The sequence below is a fragment of the Muscardinus avellanarius genome (genome assembly GCF_963383645.1).
Source record: "Muscardinus avellanarius genome assembly, chromosome: 5".
NCBI lineage: Eukaryota > Metazoa > Chordata > Mammalia > Rodentia > Gliridae > Muscardinus > Muscardinus avellanarius.
The window spans coordinates 19,864,155-19,885,515 of record NC_137790.1 but is presented as its reverse complement, the minus strand read 5'-3'; the positions used below and the strand labels follow the sequence as shown (position 1 = coordinate 19,885,515).

Genomic DNA, 21,361 nt, shown 5'->3' with positions numbered 1-21,361 from the left:
AATGTAACAAACTATTTTCAGTTTCAAAATTGCTTCAGTAAGCTTTTGTTGTTTAATCTTGTGCAGCTCATTCTTTAAAAATTTAAGCTGCATATTCTTTGTTCTATTATTTCATAATTAACTTCATTTGTATTCATTCAGCAAATATTTACTGAGCATTTTACACACCAAGCATTGTTCTTCGCCCTTGGGGTTACTGGTAAAGAAAATAAAGGTCCTTGCCCTTAGTGCATAAATACATTATAGAATATGTTAGAAAATAATAGGTGTGATTGAAAAAAGAAAAGTTGAAGCTAGGTCAAAGGAATTAGGAATCTAGAGGCAGAAAGGTGGCATTGAAATATTAAATAGGATACTCAGAGGAACTGGCATTAAGGAGGTGTCCTTTTTTGGGGGGTGGTACTGGGGTCCCTGGAAACCCTCCTACCTCCGGGCTACACTCCCAGAACTACTTTTTATATTTTTTAATTTGGAAACAGGTTCTCCTATGCCAGCAAGGCTGGCTTCGAACCTGCGCGATCCTCCTGTCTCTGTCTCCCAAGCGTGGGGACTACAAGCGTGCGCCACCACGCCGGGCAAGGAGGTGTCCTTTGAATGAAGACTTAAAGAAGAGGGAGGTGTGGACATCTGAAGGAAAAGTCTTCCAGGCAGAGGAAATATCCAGAGTGTGGCATGTTTGAGGATGAACAAGGAGGCCAGTATGCCTGGTGCAGAAAATGGAGAACAGAGAAAAGGAGGTCCATATACAATGGGCCATATTACGTATGGCATGTTAGGCCAGTGTGAGGACTTCATCTCCACTCTAGAGAAATGAGCAGAAGTGCTGTGATATGACTTCACATTCCAATTTGACAGGGTCACTGGCGGATGTGTTCAGATTTGATTTTAGAAGGTTGAGTAGAAGCAGAAGACTATCTCAAAAGCCACTGTAGTCATCCAGGCAGGAGATGTTGGTGCTGAGGCCTGGATGTGGCAGCCGCGGTGGGGAGAAGTGGTCAAATTCTGGATGAGTTTGCGAAGCAGAGCTAATAGAGTGTGTTAATGACTTGACTATGAGCCATGATACGTAGAATCACTAAAGATGACAGTGAGGTGTTCAGCCAGAGCAAATGGAACAGCCGAGGTGGGAGAGATGGGACGGGCTTAGAGAGATGAGGTTGGGACATAGAGTTTGAAATGTCTCTTGAGCCTTCAAGTGGCAAGGTTGAAATCTTGGATTTGAATCTTGGTTGAATCTTGGATTCAAATCTAAGTCGAGAGTTCAGCAGAGATGTCTGGGCTGCAGATGTTAGCATCTGGGAGTGCTTAATGTCAGGAGTATGGATCACATCATTAACAGAGGAAGTAGAAATAGAGGAGATGTCTGAGGACAGGAACAGTGAGGAGGAAGCTAGCCAGTGGTGTTGGCCTGACTGCTTAGTGCAAAGTGTGTTAAGAAGAAGGGTGTGATGAATTGCGCCCACTAATGTAGTTATGGAAGGCATCATTTTCATAAATCATACTTTACAGATGAAGAAACAGCTGAAAGAGGCTGCAGCTGCATCCAGGCATGGTAGTGAACACCTGAAATTTCAGTACTTAAAAAGCAGAGAATGGAGGATCTCAAGGTTGAGCAGCCTCAGCAATGTAGTGAGGCTCTCAATACCTAACAAGACTCCATTTCAAAATAGAATAAAACAAAACAAAAAACATGGCTGAGGGCGTAGCTCAGAGATGGAGTGCCCCTGGGTCCAATCCTCAGTACCACAATAAGTAAATGAATAAAGCTATAGCTGTCCAAATCATCTCAAAACAAGGATGAGAGAAACGGTAGAATTTAAACTTAGGACTTCCATTCTAACAGTTGCTGGAAATGAAAAAGTCATCCTCATCGTTTTTCTTATTATTTACTTTATTTTGCCGTACTGGGGATTAAACCCAGGGGTGCTGTACCACTAAGCTTCACTCCAGCTCTTTTTATTTTTTATGTTGTGACAAGGTCTTGCCACGTTTCTGGGGCTGACCTTAAACCTGTGAATCTCCTGCCTCAGCCTCCTCAGTCTCTGGGATAACATGTGTGCAAGTGTGTGCAACACCACGTCCAACCTAATGATTTTTTTTTAAGAGACAAAAAGTATATCCCTAACAATTCAGTCATTATTTTTTTAGTTTACCCTAAAACAGTTATTTTGGAATCATTTATGAAATATTAAGTATGTATTACCACATTGGAGAAAGAACAACCTGCGTCTCCTTCTTCTTAGGGTAGATGGTATATGAGTTCTGATATCACCTCAGGGGAGGGAAAGGAGACACAAGTATTGGTGGAGAATTTAATATCTGCCAGGAACTAGGCTGAGCAATTGTGTACTTTATTTAATTTAATCTTTATAACCAGTTAAGAAAATGAAGCATCTGTTAGCTTTGGTTTCCCTACAAGGCTAAGACTGTATCTTGCCCAAGGTGATATAGCTGGTCATTCATAGTGCTGGGTTTCAAGTTTGGATCGGTCTTATTTCTTGTCTATTGGATATAAATTTCTGGAGGCAAATTGTTATTCTGATAAGCAAGGTGTGGTGGTGGGCACCTACAGTCCTAGCTACTCAAGAGGCAAAGGTAGGAGGATCACATGTTCAAAACTGTCTTGGACAACATAGCAAGACCCCATTTTAAAAAAAAAGATTAAAAAATAATCTAGTTCATATTTGAAACAGACTACCATTTTCTCACCCACATGGACTTCATTGTTGCTGTTTAATTATTTCAGATAATGTTTATTTAGTCATTGGAAATGGTGTTAGTAGAATACTGTTTATTTCTTTATCCAGACATAAGTTCTGATAGTACGTCATCAAAAACTGAAGTGCTAAAGCTAACTCTACAGAATTCTGGAATATCTAGTCGATTCTATCATGAATCCATTCATACTCCTATCATATAGGAAACCAGACATTTCACCTGAATTATTTTATGATAATTCAACTTCAAATACCACACTTAAATACAAATGCCCATGTCTTTTTATTGGGGGGTACTGAGGATTGAACCAAGGCGCATTGTACTTCTGAGCTATTCCTCCAGCCCTTTTTAGTTTTTATATTTATTTTGAAAAAGGATCTCATAAGTTGCCGAGGCTAGCCTCAAATTAGCCATCCTTCTGTCTCAGCATCCCAACTACTGGGATCACAGGCACGTACCATTACCCCTCCCATTCCTTTGTCTTCTTTTAAGATATATTATTTGAATGTCTTTCAAAAAACAGATTTTTTCCATTAGCACATACTATACTCATTTCCTAACTATCCCAGGAGGTAGCTCCAAAGACCCTTGATTTGAATGTGTGCTATTCACTAAAACATTTCTTTTAATCGATCTTTTTATGACTCTAGAAAGTATGTGTTTGTCTCAGCTTCCAGTTGGGTGTGTAGAAAACCAGTTTTGAAATTAAAAAAAATGTGTTAGAGAACTGCCTTTACCAAAAGAAAAAGAAAATTATAGCCACTGGATTTAGAACGCACAAGAAATCAGTGTAGCTCATTCTGAGCAATCTTGACAGATCCTGACATTTGTAAATAGACAGCAGAGCAATGCCAAACCATTGTTCCCATGTTCTGCACTTCAAAATAAATGGTTCTTATTCTTTTGGCTTCCTGAAGACTAATCAAAGGAAACACGAAGCAACAATACATTGGAAGGTTTCCTTTGGTTTTCAGATTTCTTCTGTAAGCATTTGTGGCAATAGAACGTAATGAATAACACATGTATGAAATGTAAGGCTTGAGACTTCATGAGTCATCATCCAGCAGGAGGCTCGAAAAATAAAATTCGTATAACTCTCACACTTTAAGAATTGAAGTTTGATAGAAAGCCTGTGTACGCAAGCCATTGGTCCTGTACGATCTTTAATGTTTTTAAAAGATTGAATTTTCTAAGTATGGTCCTTGGAGACTACATTCTTTATCTGTGTGTGGCAAATCTGGGTCACTAAATAAATTCATGAGTTAAGGAGAAGCCGAAGGCAGGCAGTATAACTCAGTGGTAGAGTACTTGCCCAGCCGCCTAAGACCCTGGGGTCAATCCCCTGCTCTACAAACATAATAATAATAATAATAATAATAATAATAATAATAATAATTGACTAGTCCATTAATCAACCTCACTTGATGCAAGTGTAGCACTTGTGTAGTACTCTGTGTAAGAAAAAAATTTTATTCTTGCCAATTTTAAAAAATGTGCGCACATGGCTAGACCCTTGCCACCCCCTGCCAGGGGCATGCCAAGCTCATCCCAATGTTTAAGCTTCCTAAGATTCACAATCAATTTGTCTACCTTTAGGTGCCTGTTTATTATATTTCATAAATATCGTATTTCAGAAAAAGATGGAAGACATTACCAGTGCTATCTTTGATAAATGGAACAATAATCTTGTTTGAAATTTTAAAATTTAACATATTGTCGATATGAGGGAATCCTTCTGGCACATTCTTATGCTATTTCTCACAAAATATAAAACATTTGTATTCATAGCTGCTTTAAAAATGAAAACATTCGAAAATTAAACTGTTGTCAGTGATTCCTGAAATTCACTTAGTAAGGCACAGAGTTAGAACTTCAGAGGCACACTATGTTCCCACAGCGTCTTGGTCTCATCTCAGATGAGGCGGACAAACTAGCAGACCGTGGCTTCCTGGCTTCCCAAAGGACCGTGACTTTCAGCATCTTACTTAACTTCTCTCACTTGTCACTTCTGTCAAATGAGGAGATTAGCAACAGTGGCACTTTATCGTACTTAGATTTAGGTTGGTCAGGGGACAATTTATTCATAGTCAAAATCGCCCTTAAATTCTTTCTGTCTTCTGAGCTCACCAGGACATCAGCCACACGTGTCATAAAGACAAGTGCATTTTTCTTTCTTGTTGGACTTTAGTGTGGCTTCATTTTTTCTCTGAAAATAGAACATAGATGTTGCTTTAAGAGGAAAAGCCAGAATACCTAGTTGTAGAGACTAAAAGGACATCTGTCTGTCTGTCTGTCTGTCTGTCTCTCAGTATATCTCTTTCTTTTCCTTTTGTCCCTTCTCCCTAGATCTAGTATGGATAGGTGATTTTGGAAGGGATGAGCACATTATCTAACTTCTAATTCCTACCTAATTATACTACTTGCTATTCATACAAATAATTATCAAAAATAATACTGGGTGTTATTATTTTGTTGCTGCTAAGCCTTATTTGAACATTTTGTTAGTATAATGTGTCAGTGTTTATCACCGCCATATGGACATTAATTTTCATTTCTTAAAGGTATTTAATAATATATGTTCATAGTTTTTATAACTTGATTTTATTGTCTGTACATTGCTCTTAAAATTAAAAATTCTATAACACTTCAATTTCTCCCAATCATGTTTTCAATTAAGTTTTAAACACTATTTTCATAGTAATATAAAACTTGATGTAGCATAAAGTATTTATTCATAGCCAAATCATATTATCATAGAGGACTAATAGAAACTAAGTATTTTGATTCTTAAAGTTGGGGGGAAAAAGAAACAAAAATAGGTTTCATTTTGACTAGGAATTATTTGACTTGGAGTCAGCAGTTAACAGACATAATCATCTCCAAACCTTGGTTTATGGATTTCTGCCAGTGACTTTGGAACACATCCATAACTATTAAAGATGGTTTGCGGCCAACTTTGAAACAATTATTGACCTCAACCACTGGACCTACATGAAAACGTTTTGTTTATTTTCCCATTTAATTTATTCTGGAAAAGTAAAAAAAAAAAAAAATAGTTCAAGAACATAGCCAATAGGGACTATTCCTAACATCTGTTAGTGAAGTGTTGATATAAAATCCAACATTTTGTTTTTGTGAAAAAGAGTCATTAGATGCAAGTTGTTTTAAAAAGTGAATTTTAAAACTAGAAAGTCTGAAACAAGGTAGAAATATTATAATAAGCAGTTTGTTTTAATTATGCCTATAATAGTCAGAAATTTGTTGAATAAGTTCAAAATAAGTCATCATATATTTTAAATATTTTTACTTAATTCACAGGCAACTGTAAATAGAATTAGAAGAAGCAAAGTAAAACAATACAATCCCCAAACTAATCTTCATTAATGAATATATAACTGATGAATAAAACCAGTATGTCAAAGAATCATCTGCACTTCTTTTCCCCTGCAACACTATTCACAATAGCCAAGAAATGAAAACAACCTGTGAATGGTTTTTTTTTAAAAAAAAAGTGATATATATACACCATGGAATACTATTTGGCCATAAAAAATGAGAAATCTTGTCATTTGCAGTAATATGAGTGGAACTGGAGACTGTTGCGTTAGTTGAAATGAGCCAGGCACAGAAAGACAAGTGCCATGGGATCTCATTTGTGGAATCTAATAGAAGTTGGAAGTTGATTTCAGAGAAGCTAATAGTATAACGGTGGTTACCAGAGGCTGGGAAGGGAAAGAGAGTGATAGGGAAAGGTTAACCAAAAGTTGTGGTACATGGTTGACCCGTAGGGTGATTATACACGACAAAAATGTGCTGTATGCTTCAAGAAGCTGGAAGAAAGAATTTCTGAAGTTTTTACCATAGAGAATTATACAAGTTAAAAGATGTTTTTAACCTGATTTTGATATTATGCAATGTATACATGCATAGATAGAATCATTTCATGGTACATAAATTTTATGTTTTTATTAAAATAAGTAAATAAAAATATAAAAACAAGCAAACAAACAAAAAATGAATCCCATTATAAAATTTTGTCTTTATAGCTTTTCCAATTTAGCATTTTTAGTGTCTTGGACACATTTTATTTTTCTGTTCAAGTATGTACATGTAAAATGTATGAGAGAATAAATAAAATTACTGAGGTTATGTTTGATATTATTTTCATAGAACTTTTAGTGCTTTTTGAAAACCTAAAAGTATTTCTCACAGGAAGTTCTGACAAACAGAAAACTGAAATCGAGGAAAAGGGAGAAGATTCACTTTCTCAGTGATTCCTGAGGCCCAGCTCCAACATCTTTAGTTTCACTTTGTACTAAACTTTGCCTCAACTGAAGGGAAGTCAGCGCCTGCTGAGCAAAATAAATACTCTCAGTAGGCAGCGTAGTGTTTAGAAAGTTCAAAGACATGATGCTGTGGAGGGAACAAAGATGACCTCTTCCTATTTTGCCCAGTTTCCTCCTCAACTGACTTCCAAGGTATATGGACCTTCATTGTTTTGACTAAAATACTTCAAAAACAATCACAAGAATTGTCAGTCATAACGATAACTTCTTTGGGGCTGTTAATTCACACATTGCTCAAAGAGACTTCTTCAGAGTGTCTTTTAAAAGTTTCATAGAATCATGATTTACAGTTATAATCACTGGCAAAAAATAATTATGTCAAGAGATTTGGCCATTAAATGTAGGCTAATAAAGCGATAACATCTTAGCTCCTACCATTTTCCTAAGCTAACTTACAGGAATTGTAGCTTGATCACTTTAATATCCATATTTCTTCCTCTGTCCAAAGTTCCAGACTCTACACATTGAAATTGGGGGAGAAGAAGAGAAAGTAGGAAAAGAAGGCATTTGGGGAGATGGGGTGGAAGGCTCCAGAGGAATGTAGAAGAGAAAAAAAGAACAGCTGGCACCTTTCAAAAGTGCATGGAAACTGGGTGTGGTGGTACATGACTGTCATCCCAGTACCTGGGAGGTCGAGTCAAGAGACTTGCAGGTTCAAAGCCAGCCTTAGCAACTTAGTGAGGCTCTCAACAACTTAGCAAGACCCTGTTTTCAAATTTAATTTTTTTTAATTTTAAAAAGAAATAAATATATGAAAAGCGGAAAAAGTAGAATATTCTAAAAGATTGCTTGAACCCCTTTTATGATTCTTGAAATAGAGAAGCAAGAGTTACTTGGAAGTTACTCCTCTGTAGCCCTACCACACTGGTGAGCCTGACATGAGCCGCTCTTCTGTTTAGACATATTTGCAGCTGTCAGGAACTAGGATCAGCTCAGTGCTACATTCTTTCCATCCATTCTGGGGTTACCAACTCCCCTAATGAAGATGTTTGCAGTTTAGAGATATAGACACTGAATACTTAGAAAGGGGAGGTAGACCTTTAATTAAGTCCTGCAGACTTTTGAGGGTTTTGTTGTTGTTGTTGTTGTTGTTTGTTTTTGTGGCGGTACTGGGGTTCCTGGAAGCCCTTCTACCTCCGGCTACACTCCCAGACATATTTTATACTTTTTATTATTTGGAAACAGGGTCTCTTAAGCCAGCACGGCTGGCTTCAAACCTGTTTGATCCTCCTGTCTCCACCTCCCAAGCACGGGGATTACAAGCGTGCACCACCAGGCCCGACGACTTTTACTTTTGAGTTTTAATTTTACAATTAAATTTGCTATGCAGGCATCTTTTTTGATGGGTGTGTGTGGTACTAGATATTGAACCCAGAGGCTTTTTTACCTCTGGGTTACTTTTGATCTCTGAGCTACATCACCAGATCTATTTTTTATTTTGAAACAGGATCTCAATAAGTTGCAGAGGGCCTGATGAGGTTGCTGAGGCTGGCAGTGAACTGTGATCCTCCTGTCTCAGCCTCCCAAATATTGGAATTATAGGCATGTGCCATGGAGCTGGCTATTGCTGTCCAGGCTTCTAAGGGAAAAAGTGAGAAGAAGATTTCTCTGGAATAACCTCTTTTAAAGCAGAATAACATCTGATTTACATGTAAATGTGCCTATCGATGAATACTTCAAATAAAAGATGTCATCTTATATGAAAGATTTTTCTCTCCTTCCCAGGAGAATAATAAATTTTCTTTCACAGTCATAAAATTCTGATTTTTGCCGGGCGTGGTGGCGCGCTTGTAATCCCTGCACTTGGGAGGCGGAGATAGGAGGATTGCACAGGTTCAAAGCCAGCCTTACTGGCTTAAGAGACCCTGTTTATAAAATAAAAATGTAGAAAAATAGGTCTGGGAGTGTAGCCCGGAGGTAGAAGGGTTTCCAGCAACCTCAGTACCACCAAATAAATAAATAAATAAATAAAATTCTGATTTTATATAAGAACTTTCAGAATACTTGATTTCATGGTTCCTTGCTGTCCTTCAGTATATTGGTTTATTTCTATGTCCTTCAGTATATTGGTTTATTTCATTCTTCAAATGAGCCTAACAGTAAGTCCAGAACAATGATTCCCAACCAGGAGTGATCCTCATACCCCACCCTCAGGGGATATTTATTTGCTAATGTCTAGAGACATTTTGAGCTGTCATGGTTTGGGGGTGGGGGATGCTACCGGCCTCTAGTGGGTAGAAACTAGAGATGTTGCCAGACATCCTACCGTGCATAGGACAGCCTCCTACAAACAAGGAATAGTACAACCCCAGAGGTCAACAGCGTGGATATTGAGAAACTCTGAACTGGGGCCTCCCTTCTGGGGATCCTGGGGTTCCTGCTTTCCAAGTGACAGCCTCTCCACTTCCCCCTCGCTGGTCCAAAGCCAGTCCTGTGCCTTCATTACAGACTGTTTCTCAACCCATCCTGCTCCATCAGGCCAGCAAAACCATGCCGCTGGCTCCCTTGTTACTTGGCAGTGCTTGCTCAGAGTTCAGCCTGGGGAAGGTGAGGTGTGGCGTACGGGATGCTGTAGGAATTAACCATGTGGGCTGTGAGTCTGGGTTATCAGAGTTCAAACTCCAGCTCCGCCTCTTACTATTTGGCCATGTTTCTCATTTTCTCTAAGCTTCATTTTTTTTTTTTCACCTAAGAGAAGAAAGAAAGAAAGAAAGAAAGAAAGAAAGAAAGAAAGAAGAAAGAGAGAGAGTGGTTTCTAACCCCAGATCATTCTTGTGAGAGTTAAATGAGTCAATACTTGCAGAGCACTCTGTCTCCCGACGCCTGAGTACGTTGTTAATAGTGGCCATCACTGTTCTTTCTCAAGAGCCTAACAAACTCCGTGTTCTCTCACTCCCCTTCTCCCCTTTACCTCCATGTCTAGGAGCAAATGTATTTTAGTCATGATGGCTTCTCTTAACTGTGTGCCTAAGCTCTAAGTTTTGTTTCATTTCTCTGAAGACCAGGGTTTTTAATGTGCCAAGACAAGCAATGTGCTATTTTTCTCCCTCTTTAGTTTTGGCTGTGTACATCCCCTCCTCGAGAAAATGGGCACCTAGAGAGGAGAGAGGGCAGAGAGACAAAAGCACAAGTATTTTTTTTTCTTTTTCACTGGTGCACTATAGTCTCAATGTGGGTCATGTTGACAATGGCATGTATTCACACAGTACTTGGTGCTCCCCCACTTCTCCTTTTCCCTCCCTCCCAATACTGAGTGTCCAGGTTAACAATATTGTATTCACATGTATACACATATTGGTATGTAGCTTCTCCATTAATGAACCTCAGCTGTCGCAACCCTAAGGCTCTGACCAGCAGAGCCTAGGGAAGAAACACACAAATGCCGACTTGTTGATGAAGCTACTTCCTCTTTATTCCCCACAGCAGTTTCCTTATATACCATACCAAGCCTGTTCCCAAAATATCCACCAATCCCATTCCGCCCATGTCCATCCCATGCTCCCTAGAAGGTACCTCATAGGCATACTGGCCTAACCACGAGGCATTACGTCACAGTCCATGCATGAGGTGCGTGATACTGACAACGGCACATGCGCCAGCCAAGACCAACACCGCATGCGCCAGCCAAGACCACCATTCTTGGCAGTCAGCCTGGGCGCCATCTTGGGCTGACGTGCCACACCCTGGCTTCCCACACTCAGCCTTCTTCCTCCCCTACCCTTCCTTCCCTACCCCACCCTTGGCTTTGGTGAGTTTTCCCCTCCATTATTTGGAGTCCCTCTGGTATCCCTAACACTCTTTAGCTTGAGCATATTAGAGAAAAAAGTATGTCCTTTCTCTTTCTGAAACCACAAGTATTTCAAAACTTTGTCCCGGGTGACACACAGGGCTGTCTGTAGGTGGAAGCTGGTGAGTGAGTCGCTGAGAGGATGGCGTGTCCTGGGCAGCGCTCGGATTCTGCCATGAGTGGCAATGTGGGTTGTGGTGCCTTTCACTCTAATGGGACTGGTAAAAATAAAAAAGTGTGGAAGCCAGATGCCGTGTTCACTTTTTGACTGTAAATTTGTAGTGTATGGAAAAAATGGAGATGCAGATATCTAATAGAAAGGGGGTGTGGACTTAATCTAAGAAGAGAGATCAGAGGTGTAGATGAAGATTTAAGACTTTGGCAAATAGGTAGTAGAGTCAATGAGAGCATACAGGACTATATACAGGAAGGAGATAGTTGCATCAGAGAAGCAGTTCCTGGATGGATGGATGGATGGATGGATGGATGGACGGACAAATGGACGGACAAACAGACAGACACTAGGTTATATATTAAGGAGACCTAAGGACATGACTCCTTGTTTTCAGTGGAGATGCTGATTGTGTGTTGTCTGTTGCAGGGCATGAACACATCCACAGGTTCTGCTTTAGGAAAATGTTTAAAGACCAAAAACATAATACAGAAAGTAGAAGTGGCATGTAGAATCTTTAAAATATAAGTGTGGTGGCTCATGCCTTTATTCCAGTACTTGGGAGGCTGAGACAGGAGGATCACAGGTTCAAGCCTCCACAACTTAGCAAGCTACACCCCCTGCCCTATTTTTTATTCTTTATTTTGAAACTGGATCTCACTGAGTTGCAAAGGGCCTCACTAAGTAGCTGAGGCTGTCCGCAAACCGTGATCCTCCAGTCTCAAGAGCAACTTGACTCTGTTTCAAAATAAACAAATAATCTAAAAGGATTCGGGTGTAGCTCGGAAGTAGATTGCCCCTGGTTTTAATCCTCAATACACCACACTCTCCAAACACAAAATTTATGTGTTATGAATTGTGTTAAAATGTTACCCAGTTTAGGCCAGTTTTCTTGAATTTGGCATCTCATTCAAACATTTGAAGATAGGCTTTTGTGGTATTTTAATGATCCTATTTGTTTTCATGTTTCAGATCATAAGGCCTATGTACTCTCTGCCCCAAAAGACCATCCAGTAGTCACAGCCATAGAGTACCAAGGTACAGTATCTTACCAGTTATTGTGGACTCTATTGTTTAAATACCTTGTGATGATGATGTATGTAATACTACTTTTCTGTTTGTTGAAATCTTCTACCTCATCCTATACTGATTCTTTTGCCTGAAATGTTTCATGCTAGTTCCACGCTTACAAATATTTCTCAACCTCCTCAGTGGAAATTGTGGACAATTAATGAAAAACCCAATGTAAATAGAAGGTCTCCCATTATATAAATTATTTGCAACAAAGAAAATTTAATTTCTGAAACAAGGGGATAGATATCTTGAAGTATTTTTAGGCAGTTGAAGATGGCTAATAGAAATAGAAATTAACACTTCAAAATCCACTCTAAATACTTAAGATGACATTAATATATCCTGTATTGAGGTGTCATTTTTCTTATTTATGTAGCTTCTTTTTTTTTTTTTTTTTTTTTTTTGCGGGTGTGGGGATGGAACCCAGGGTCATTTGACGAGCTATACACCCTGCCCTATTTTTTATTCTTTATTTTGAAACTGGGTCTCACTGAGTTGCAGAGGGCCTCACTAAGTAGCTGAGGCTGTCCGCGAACCGTGATCCTCCGATCTCAGCCTCCTGAATGCAGGGATTACAAGCGTGAACCACCACGCCTGGCTGTAGCTTCTTAAAAATATTTATAAACCAGTTGTGATAGTGCATGCCTGTAACCCAAGTACTTGGGAGGCTGAGATAAGAGGATTCCAGATTTGATGCCAACCCAAGAGACTTAGCAAGAGCCTTAGCAACTCAGTAAGACCCTGTCTCAAATTAAAAAATAAAAAGGGGCTGGTGGTGTGGCTCAGAAATAGTGTCCCTGGATTCAATCTCCAGTCCCCCCTTAAAGAAAGAAAGATAGTGGGGAGTCATTTCAGTTTCATAAGATGAAAAAGTTATAGAACTTGTTACATGCATGACACTGAATATACTTAACTATATCTAACGGTTAAAAATGGCTAAGATGGCATATTTTGGTTATATGTATTTTGCCACAATTAAAAAAAAATACTTAAAGGATCTGGGCATGGTAGCACACACCTGTAATCCCAGTACTTGGGAGGATGAGACAGGTGGAGCACATGTTGCAGGATAGGCTCAACACCTCCTGAGACTCTCAACCATCCAGTGAGACCCTGTTACAAAAACGACAACATAAAGGTTTGGCAGTGTAGCTCAGAGGTAGAATGCCTCTGGGTTCAATCCCCAGTGCCACAAAACAATAAATAACAAAAAATAAAACAAAAACAAACAAAAAAATTTCAAGGAACTAATAACCAAAAATTCTGTAAGCAGACTTTTATGTTTACTTCAAATATTGACTTTCCTTTTCTAAAGATTCTTTTACCTAGAACGCAATTAACAATATAAAGTGACCAGAATAGTTATTATTTTTTAAATGGAACGCTTGTTTAGGCCAGACACTGTAAACATTTAGGAAACGGGTCCCAAATGTCTGATCTCTCATCTGCAGTTACGTCTTCAGTTGCTGGAGTTGGAGGCAGAAATTTAAAGAAAAGAGTCAAAGATTAAAGAAGCTGGGACATGGGGGGGGAAATGATAGGAGTATTTATACAGCACTTATAATAATGCCTAGCACACAAGTGCTATGTCTGTGTTATGTAAAAATAGGTTATAAAAATAATCCATCATTCAAAAATAACGAGCCGCTTAACAAATCATGTAATCATTTAGATTAATCCCTTCTCAGTTCCAACACTTTATATGATTAAGCTAATAAGACATACTTTATCTTTTTTTTTAGTTGTGTGTGTGTGTGTGTGTGTGTGTGTGTGTGTGTGTGTGTGTGTGTGTAGTACTGGGGGTGGAACGCAGGGACTTTTCTACCTCCGGGCTATTCTCCCAAACCTATTTTATACTCTATTTGGAAACAGGGTCTCATTAAGTTGCTGAGAGCCTCACTAGGTAGCTGAGGCTGCTTCAAACCTGTGCAATCCTCCTGTCTCAGCCTCCCAAGCTCTGGGATTACAAGTGCGTGCCACCACTCCCGGCTGTTTTTTTAGTTTTAAATGAGGCGAGGTGGGCAGAAGAAATTAATGGTTGACAGTAATTTGGCCTATGGAATATTTGAGGTACGATACTTGGGGCTGGGCAAGATACCAAAAAGGAGACTGGAAAGACCCGGTGGGAGAGGGAAAATGGAGCAGGATGTCCTGAGGGACAGACAGAGCACATTCAGCTTGTGTCTGCTACTTCTAATTTCCCTGGCGGGCCTCACTGTGGGTCCAGCTGGATGCAGTGGATATGAGTCCCTACCCTCAGGCCCTACACCGTGACATCAGGATTAGGATCTCAGAATTACATTCAATATTACGTTACTTTAAAAAAAATGTTAAGGCAAAATCCATACAACATAAAATCTATCATTTAAAACTGTACAGTCCAAGCCAGGCGTGGTGGCGCAGGCTTGTAATCCCTGTGCTTGGGAGGCTGAGACAGGAGGATTGCACAGGTTCGAAGCCAGCCTCAGTTACTTAGTGAGGCTCTCAGCAACTTAGTGAGACCCTGTTTCCAAATAAAGTATAAAATTGGTCTGGGAGTGTAGCCCAGAGGTAGAAAGCCCCTGGGTTCCACCCCCAGTACCACCAAAAAAAAAAAAAAAAAAAAGTACAGTCTAGTAGCATTTAGTTTATTTGTGATGTTAATGCAACCGCCACCCTAGTTCCAGAACATTTCCATCACTTCAAAATCAACCCCTGTACTCATTTGCATTACTTTTTAATACATGCTTTATTTATTTGTGTGTGTGTGTGTGTGTGTGTGTGTGTGTGTGTGTGTGTGGTGTACTGGGGTTCCTGGAAGCCCTTCTACCTCTGGGCTACACTCCCAGACCTATTTTTACATTTTTATTTGGAAACAGGGTCTCCTAAGCCAGCACGTGTAGCTGGCTTCGAACCTGAGCGCTCCTCCTGTCTACATGCTTTATTTTTAATATAGAAAATCCTTCCATAATTTATTGCAATCAAATATTAGTCTTCGGGCTGGAGGTATAGCTCAGTGGTAGTAGACATGCTATGTATATGCAATTCTCTGGGTTCAATCCCCAGCATCAAAAAAGAGAAAAAAGTCTCACTGCAAGTAAGTGTTTTCTTTTTTTTTTTTATTATCTCACCTATTCTCTTTTTAACTAGAAATTACATTTTAAGGGCTGGGCTGTAGCTCTGTGGTAGAATGGTTGTCTAGCATGCATCATGCATGAGTCCTGAGTTTGATCCTGAGCCCTATAAAAAATTTGAATACTTTCATTATAATTCCCTTTTATATGTGCCCTAATTTCTCCAACTTGGCTTTTCATAAAGCACAAAGAAATTTCTATCTTCTTTCACATTTTTGTTTTAAACAATCTTTTTTGTGACTTAATTTTACTTACAGCTTGTAGTATTTCTTCACTTGTATATATGTGTGTGTATGTGTCTCTGTGTTCTATTTTGTTTAGCTTTTTTATCTCTTGTTTCTCTAATGTCCAAAAATTGAGAATTGCTTCTTTCTTCTTGGTGCTGCTGTCTCTATCACTTCCTGCAGTGGTGCCAGAAGCCAAATGAGAATGAAATCAGGGCAGCTCTGTCTGGCTTGTGGGCCACATGAACAGCCTCCTCCAGAGATCTCCAACCTGAGAGCTCCTGGTCAGAGATCAGTAGCAAGCATTTCTTCCCAGGAGTAATTCCTGCTAATTCCTCAGAACTACTTTGGTAATATCGGTTCCCTTATTGTGTTATGTAGAATTTTGATGCCTTTTTAAAATATGTTTTATTTTATCTATATGTGGAACATATTGAAGATGGTATACATTTAGACTATGCTCGATGCCTTTTTAAACTTAGGCATGGAGAATAAAATCAGTAGATAGAAATATAGAATCCTAGGATAATTAAAATTCATATAATGATACTATGTTATCCCTAGGAGTGATTAATTCACAACATAGCTGATGCTTTTTAATCAGCATTTATATTAGTGAGACTGATGTTTTGGCAATGAAATAATCACCTTGCTAAAAATAAAATCTTAGCACACTTTTCTGTTTTAATGTGATTTGTGCTGAGAAGAATATGATTTATGTTCATACTATTTGCTTTGCTGTCCAAAATGGAGGTAATAGTTTAGTTCAGATTTGTAATGTCATAAAAGTACATGTTTCTACTACACCAGGATGAGCTTCCAACTAGAGTTAAAAAGAAGTCCCTATAGTTAAAAATAAAAACGACTACTTATGTAGAATATATTATATGCATGAAACCATGTACATCAAGTATACACATACATTACCTCATTTAATCTTGACAGCAACTTTGTGAGGTGATTACTATTATTTTATCATTTTACAACCGTGGACATACTGTTCAAGACAAAGTTAAGCTGTGTTCCATTATTACACACCAAATATATGGCAGATGTTTAACTCCCAAGCCTATGTGATAAATTACTATATTATGTCACAATATCCCTAGGCTGGATACAGAAAAATGTCCCAGCCACAAGTGCTGAATTTTGGCTGAAGAGAGAGAGAAAATCCATGAGAATTAGCTTCTAGGTTCACTTGGCTCTTTATCCTCAGATGTTGACCCCAGGATTCTGGTTTTCAGTTCCTAAGGTTGCCATAACAAAACACTGCAAACCAGATGGCTTAAGATAACAGAAATGCATTCCCTCCCGGTTCTAGAAACTACAAGTTCAAGATCAAGCCGTTCCCTTGCTGAGGACACTCCTTCTCAAAGAACCACATTGCAAATTCCCTTCGTGTTGCAAATCTGTGATCACAGATCACCTTCTAAAAGAGATGAACTCTGACTACCTTGCTTTTTCAGTGGCATCCTGGACTCCCACAACCCCCAAACCGACTCAGCTCTGTTCTCCTTCATCTCTGCAGCACCTGCCACCTTCTAACATATTATAGAATTCACTTTCATGGCGCCTTTGTTTGCCTGGCTTCCCCTGCTAGGTTGTCAGATTCCAAAGGGCTCGGGGTCTTTTATTCAGAGCTAAAGCTGGAGAAAAATGCTGGGCACACAGCAAGCAAGCTCTCAACATATTTTGGACACATTGGTTAAATCACTTCTCCATATATATATGTGTGTGTGTGTGTATAAATATATATTATATATTATATATTACTATATTATATTAATATATTATGTATTATATATTAATATTAGATATTAATATATTAATATTAGATATTAATATATAATATATATTGTTGGTGTGGTTCATGAGAGAGACTAAAGTGAAACCACTGACTGTACTTGGGAAAATAATTGGTTACATTTTCTGATATAATTTTCTGAGTTTTTCCCACAGAGCAGTGAGGATAGAAATTGGGAAGTATTCACCAAGAGGGGTGTGTGTGTGTGTGTGTGTGTGTGTGTGTGTGTGTGTAGTTAAATTTCTGAAACAGTGCAATTGCATATAAAAGTGTTCCTAAGGTGCAGGAGTAAGACATGGAGAATGGACATAAAGTAAGTGTGGGCGTGTGCTTAATTGTTGGAAAACTCAACAAAATACGGGAAGGAAACCTATCTGAAACTCAAGACTCCGGAAGGTCACCACCCATTCTCCTTAATCAACAGAACAGAATTGCGTTTCCTCAGACAGGTCCCTTAGCACACATTTGTCTTTGTAGCGTGGTGGTAAACACCTCTGTAAAATGCTGTCTCTTTGTGATGAAACTTAGGTATCCCTTGTAAACAACTTTTAATTATTTCCATGTCTTTCTTTTCCCTGCCCTATTTTCTATTTCCTTTCATGCTTTTTCTGTATTTCTAGTATAAATTTAAAAAATAAAAACTACATATCGCAAAAGAAATCAAAATTCTATCACACAGAAATCATGTGGTCGCAATTTTTGTGCGCATATTTACAGGCGTTTGTCTATGTCTATGTGTATATTTTTAATAAAACCTGGGGTAATTTTTTATAGACACTATATCTGCCTAATATCAAAATCAGAGGCATCGAGAGGATTTTAACATAATTTCTGTTCTAATCAAAGATACTGTGCTTTTTAAGGTCATAGAGTTTTGCCTTGTGGGCAAAAAGAAAATCCCTCAGAAATATGAAGTTGAGCAAGGCGTGGTGGCACATGCTTGTAATCCTAGTACGAGGGAGGCTGAGACAGGAGGATCGTGTTGTGGACAGCCTCAGCTACTTAGTGAGGCTCTCTGTACTTAGTGAGACCCTGTTTTAAAATAAAGAATAAAAAATAGGGCAGGGGTGTAGCTCAGAGGTAGAATGCATCTGGGTTCCATCCCCAGTACCACAGAAAGAAAGAAAGAAAGAAAGAAAGAAAGAAAGAAAGAAAGAAAGAAAGAAAGAAAGAAAGAAAGAAAGAAAGAAAAGAAAGAAGGAAGGAAGGAAGGAAGGAAGGAAGGAAGGAAGGAAGGAAGGATGGAAGGAAGGAAGAAAGAAGGCATTCTAGAAAGCCTGGCTGAAACGTACTTTAAAAATGAATAAAACTAGAAGTTCCTATTGGACAACTTGAAGCAGTTTGCAGGTTGGCACTTGGTTTTCTTCCCCCTAGCCATCTTGTTCGGACACTCAAAAGAGGGGACTCTTGGGGAGGTTCCAGGAAATTCTTCAATGATGCAACTGCAATAAATTTCTTGTAATAAAGTGAACTTAGTGACATCAAGAGCGCCAAGATTAAATCTCTTAACTGTTTATCTAGATTGAGCAAGGCTTTAGGCAATTGTTTTGGAATGGTAATCAGGATTTATTAGAGGACCATCTTGGGTTTATATTAATGTAGTGAGAATATAGCCAGTTAGAGAGCTTTTTTGGGTTTCCCCAACAAAATTAGGACTGGAACTAAGTGCTTCTATTTTTTTTTTTTCTTTGTACTGGGGATTGAACCCAGGAACAATTTACCTCCAAGCTACATCCCCAAGCCCTATTTGACTTTCATTTTGAAACTGGGTCTTACTAGGTTGATGAGAGTCTTACTGCTTGCTGAAGCAGTCCTTACTCCCAAGATTCTCCTGTTTTAGCCTTTTGAGGGATCACACCATGCCTGATCTTAAGTGCCTTTCGTAGGCATGAAGTGTGAAATGTCATTTCCATACTTCTATCCTGATATTCATCAATATGGTTATTTTTCAAAGAGGTTATTTTCCTCTTCAGCCAGACTATAAACACCTCAAAACTAAGACTGAGAGCCAGGCGTGGTGGCGCACTCTTGTAATCCCAGCATTCAGAGGCAGAGACAGATGATCATGATTCGTGGACAGCCCCAGATACTTAAAGAGGCCATTTGCAACTCAGTGAGACCCTGTTTCAAAAATAAAGAATAAAAAATTAGGGTTGGGGGTGTAGCTCAGAGGTAGAATGCCCCTGGGTTCCATCCCTAGTACTGAAAAAAAAGAAAAAGAAAAAGAAAAAAGAAACTGAGACTGAGAATAATAAATAACCAATCTTAGCTTCTGTTAGTTAAGTATTATGTTTAAGCTTGTGTGCTTTGCATATATTATTGCATTTGAAGACTCACCACAATCATGCAAGGTAATAGCCCATTTTACTGATGGAAACGCAGGCTCAGTAACAAGAGAACACTGGATAGTGGCACCTGATTATGTGGAAGAGCTGTGAGGCCTTTGCTTCATCTTGGGGCTAAACCAATGGGGTACCTGATAATATAATGCATGAATGTATACCAGCATGAATGAATGAGTAAATGGAAGTGTAAAGGAGCAATTTAAGGCTGTTTAAAAGATATTTTACTTAGCATATGCACACAACATTACTGTTGAACTCTGTGCTGTGAACATCTTAAAGTGCCAATGCCAATCTCAAAGATGCGTAGGGGGAGGGGAGGGAGGGACCAGAGAAGAATGTTCCGTGCACTGTGTGCATGTGAATTCCTACCACCCTATACCTCAGTACGAAGTATAATTCCAATACACCAATAGAGGAAATAAAAAATTAAAATGCATTAATTAAAATAGTGGTTCAGAAGAACAGTTAGAAAACAAGTGTTTTGTTGTTGTTGTTCCTAGAGATTATTTTAGCCTGTAAAAACCCAAAGAAGACCGTGTCCTCCAGATTGGAGTGGAAGAAACTGGGGCAGAGTGTTTCATTTGTCTACTATCAACAGGCTTTCCAAGGTAAGAGGCTTAGACTCGATGAGGAGAGAGCTAGAAAACACCAATTAGAGCCCAGATCCTTTAATTTACAAATGAGAACAAGGACATGACTGATTACTGAAAATGTGTTTTTGTAAGTGTGAGATGAAATCAGCAGTGACTAAGACCTGAAACACAGCAGACACACACACACACACACACACACACACACACACACACACACACACACCACACACAGAGGCAGAGAAAGGAAGTCAGTGAATCCCATTGGATCCTTGGACCCTTCATTTCTCAGCTCAGTCCAAGAAGATACAGGATGTATTTGCTCTTTTGCTGGCCTAGGAGACTCAACTCTTGAAAGACAGCAACGTAGGGTGGTGTGGGCCTGGGAAGAAGGGTTGCTCAGGAATCAAGCCTTCCTCCTCTCCTTATCTCATTCTAGAAAATGAGGCCATCCCTGAGAAGCTTGGAGAGTTAGGACTTACAGACACGTAATGACAACCATTAGCAAATGTCTATTCATTATACATTTCTGCCCTCTTTCTATTCTTCTGTTGACTATGTGATATGCTTTTAATAAAAGATGTGATAGTGATGGATGAAATATTATGGTGTTAATTTGCTTCAAATGTATCCAAGTTGAGTGTGGTGTAGTGACAGTATTTTGGAAGCTGAAACAGGAGGATGGCATGTTTGAGGACAGCCTCAGCAAATAGTGAGACTCTCAACAACTTTCTGAGAACCTCTTTCAAAATAAAAAATAAAATAGGGCTGGGGCTATAACTCAAAGGTAGAATACCTCTGTCAATCCCCAGTACCAAAACAAACAAACAAAAAAAGCATTCATCCCATGCAGTAATAGCCAGGCAATGGATACACCAAGATTTATTTTCCTCTAATTTTGCATATGCATGAATTTTTAATTATAAGTATTTTTAAAGTTGAAAATTCAATGTAACAAGGACAATAAACATGCTATTATTTTAAAACACTATGTATTAAGCTGGGTGTGATGGTGCAGGCCTGCAATCCCAGTACTTGGAAAGCTGAACTGAGGATCTCAGGTGTGTGGCCAGGCCCTGCAACTTAGGGAGACTGTGTTTCAAATAAAAAATAAAATAGGGCTGGTGGTACATCTCAGAGCTTGAATACCCTGTGTTCAATGCCTAGTACCACAAAAAAAGAAAAGAA

The 21,361-nt window shown here is 38.9% G+C and overlaps 1 protein-coding gene across 3 annotated transcripts in view; it reads left to right on the top strand.

The window, feature by feature from the left end:
• Positions 1–21,361, top strand: part of JAM2 (junctional adhesion molecule 2) — a gene marked incomplete at both ends in the record, with an annotated part of 65,197 nt that overhangs the window by 23,994 nt on the left and 19,842 nt on the right. For 2 of the 3 annotated variants that reach the window (XM_080696210.1, XM_080696211.1), the window contains 2 exons: positions 11,996–12,061; positions 20,084–20,191. In XM_080696210.1, coding sequence (XP_080552336.1) covers positions 11,996–12,061; positions 20,084–20,191 — 174 coding nt within the window. The remainder of the gene's footprint in view (positions 1–11,995; positions 12,062–20,083; positions 20,192–21,361) is intronic. The other variant, XM_080696212.1, reaches the window with a different exon arrangement.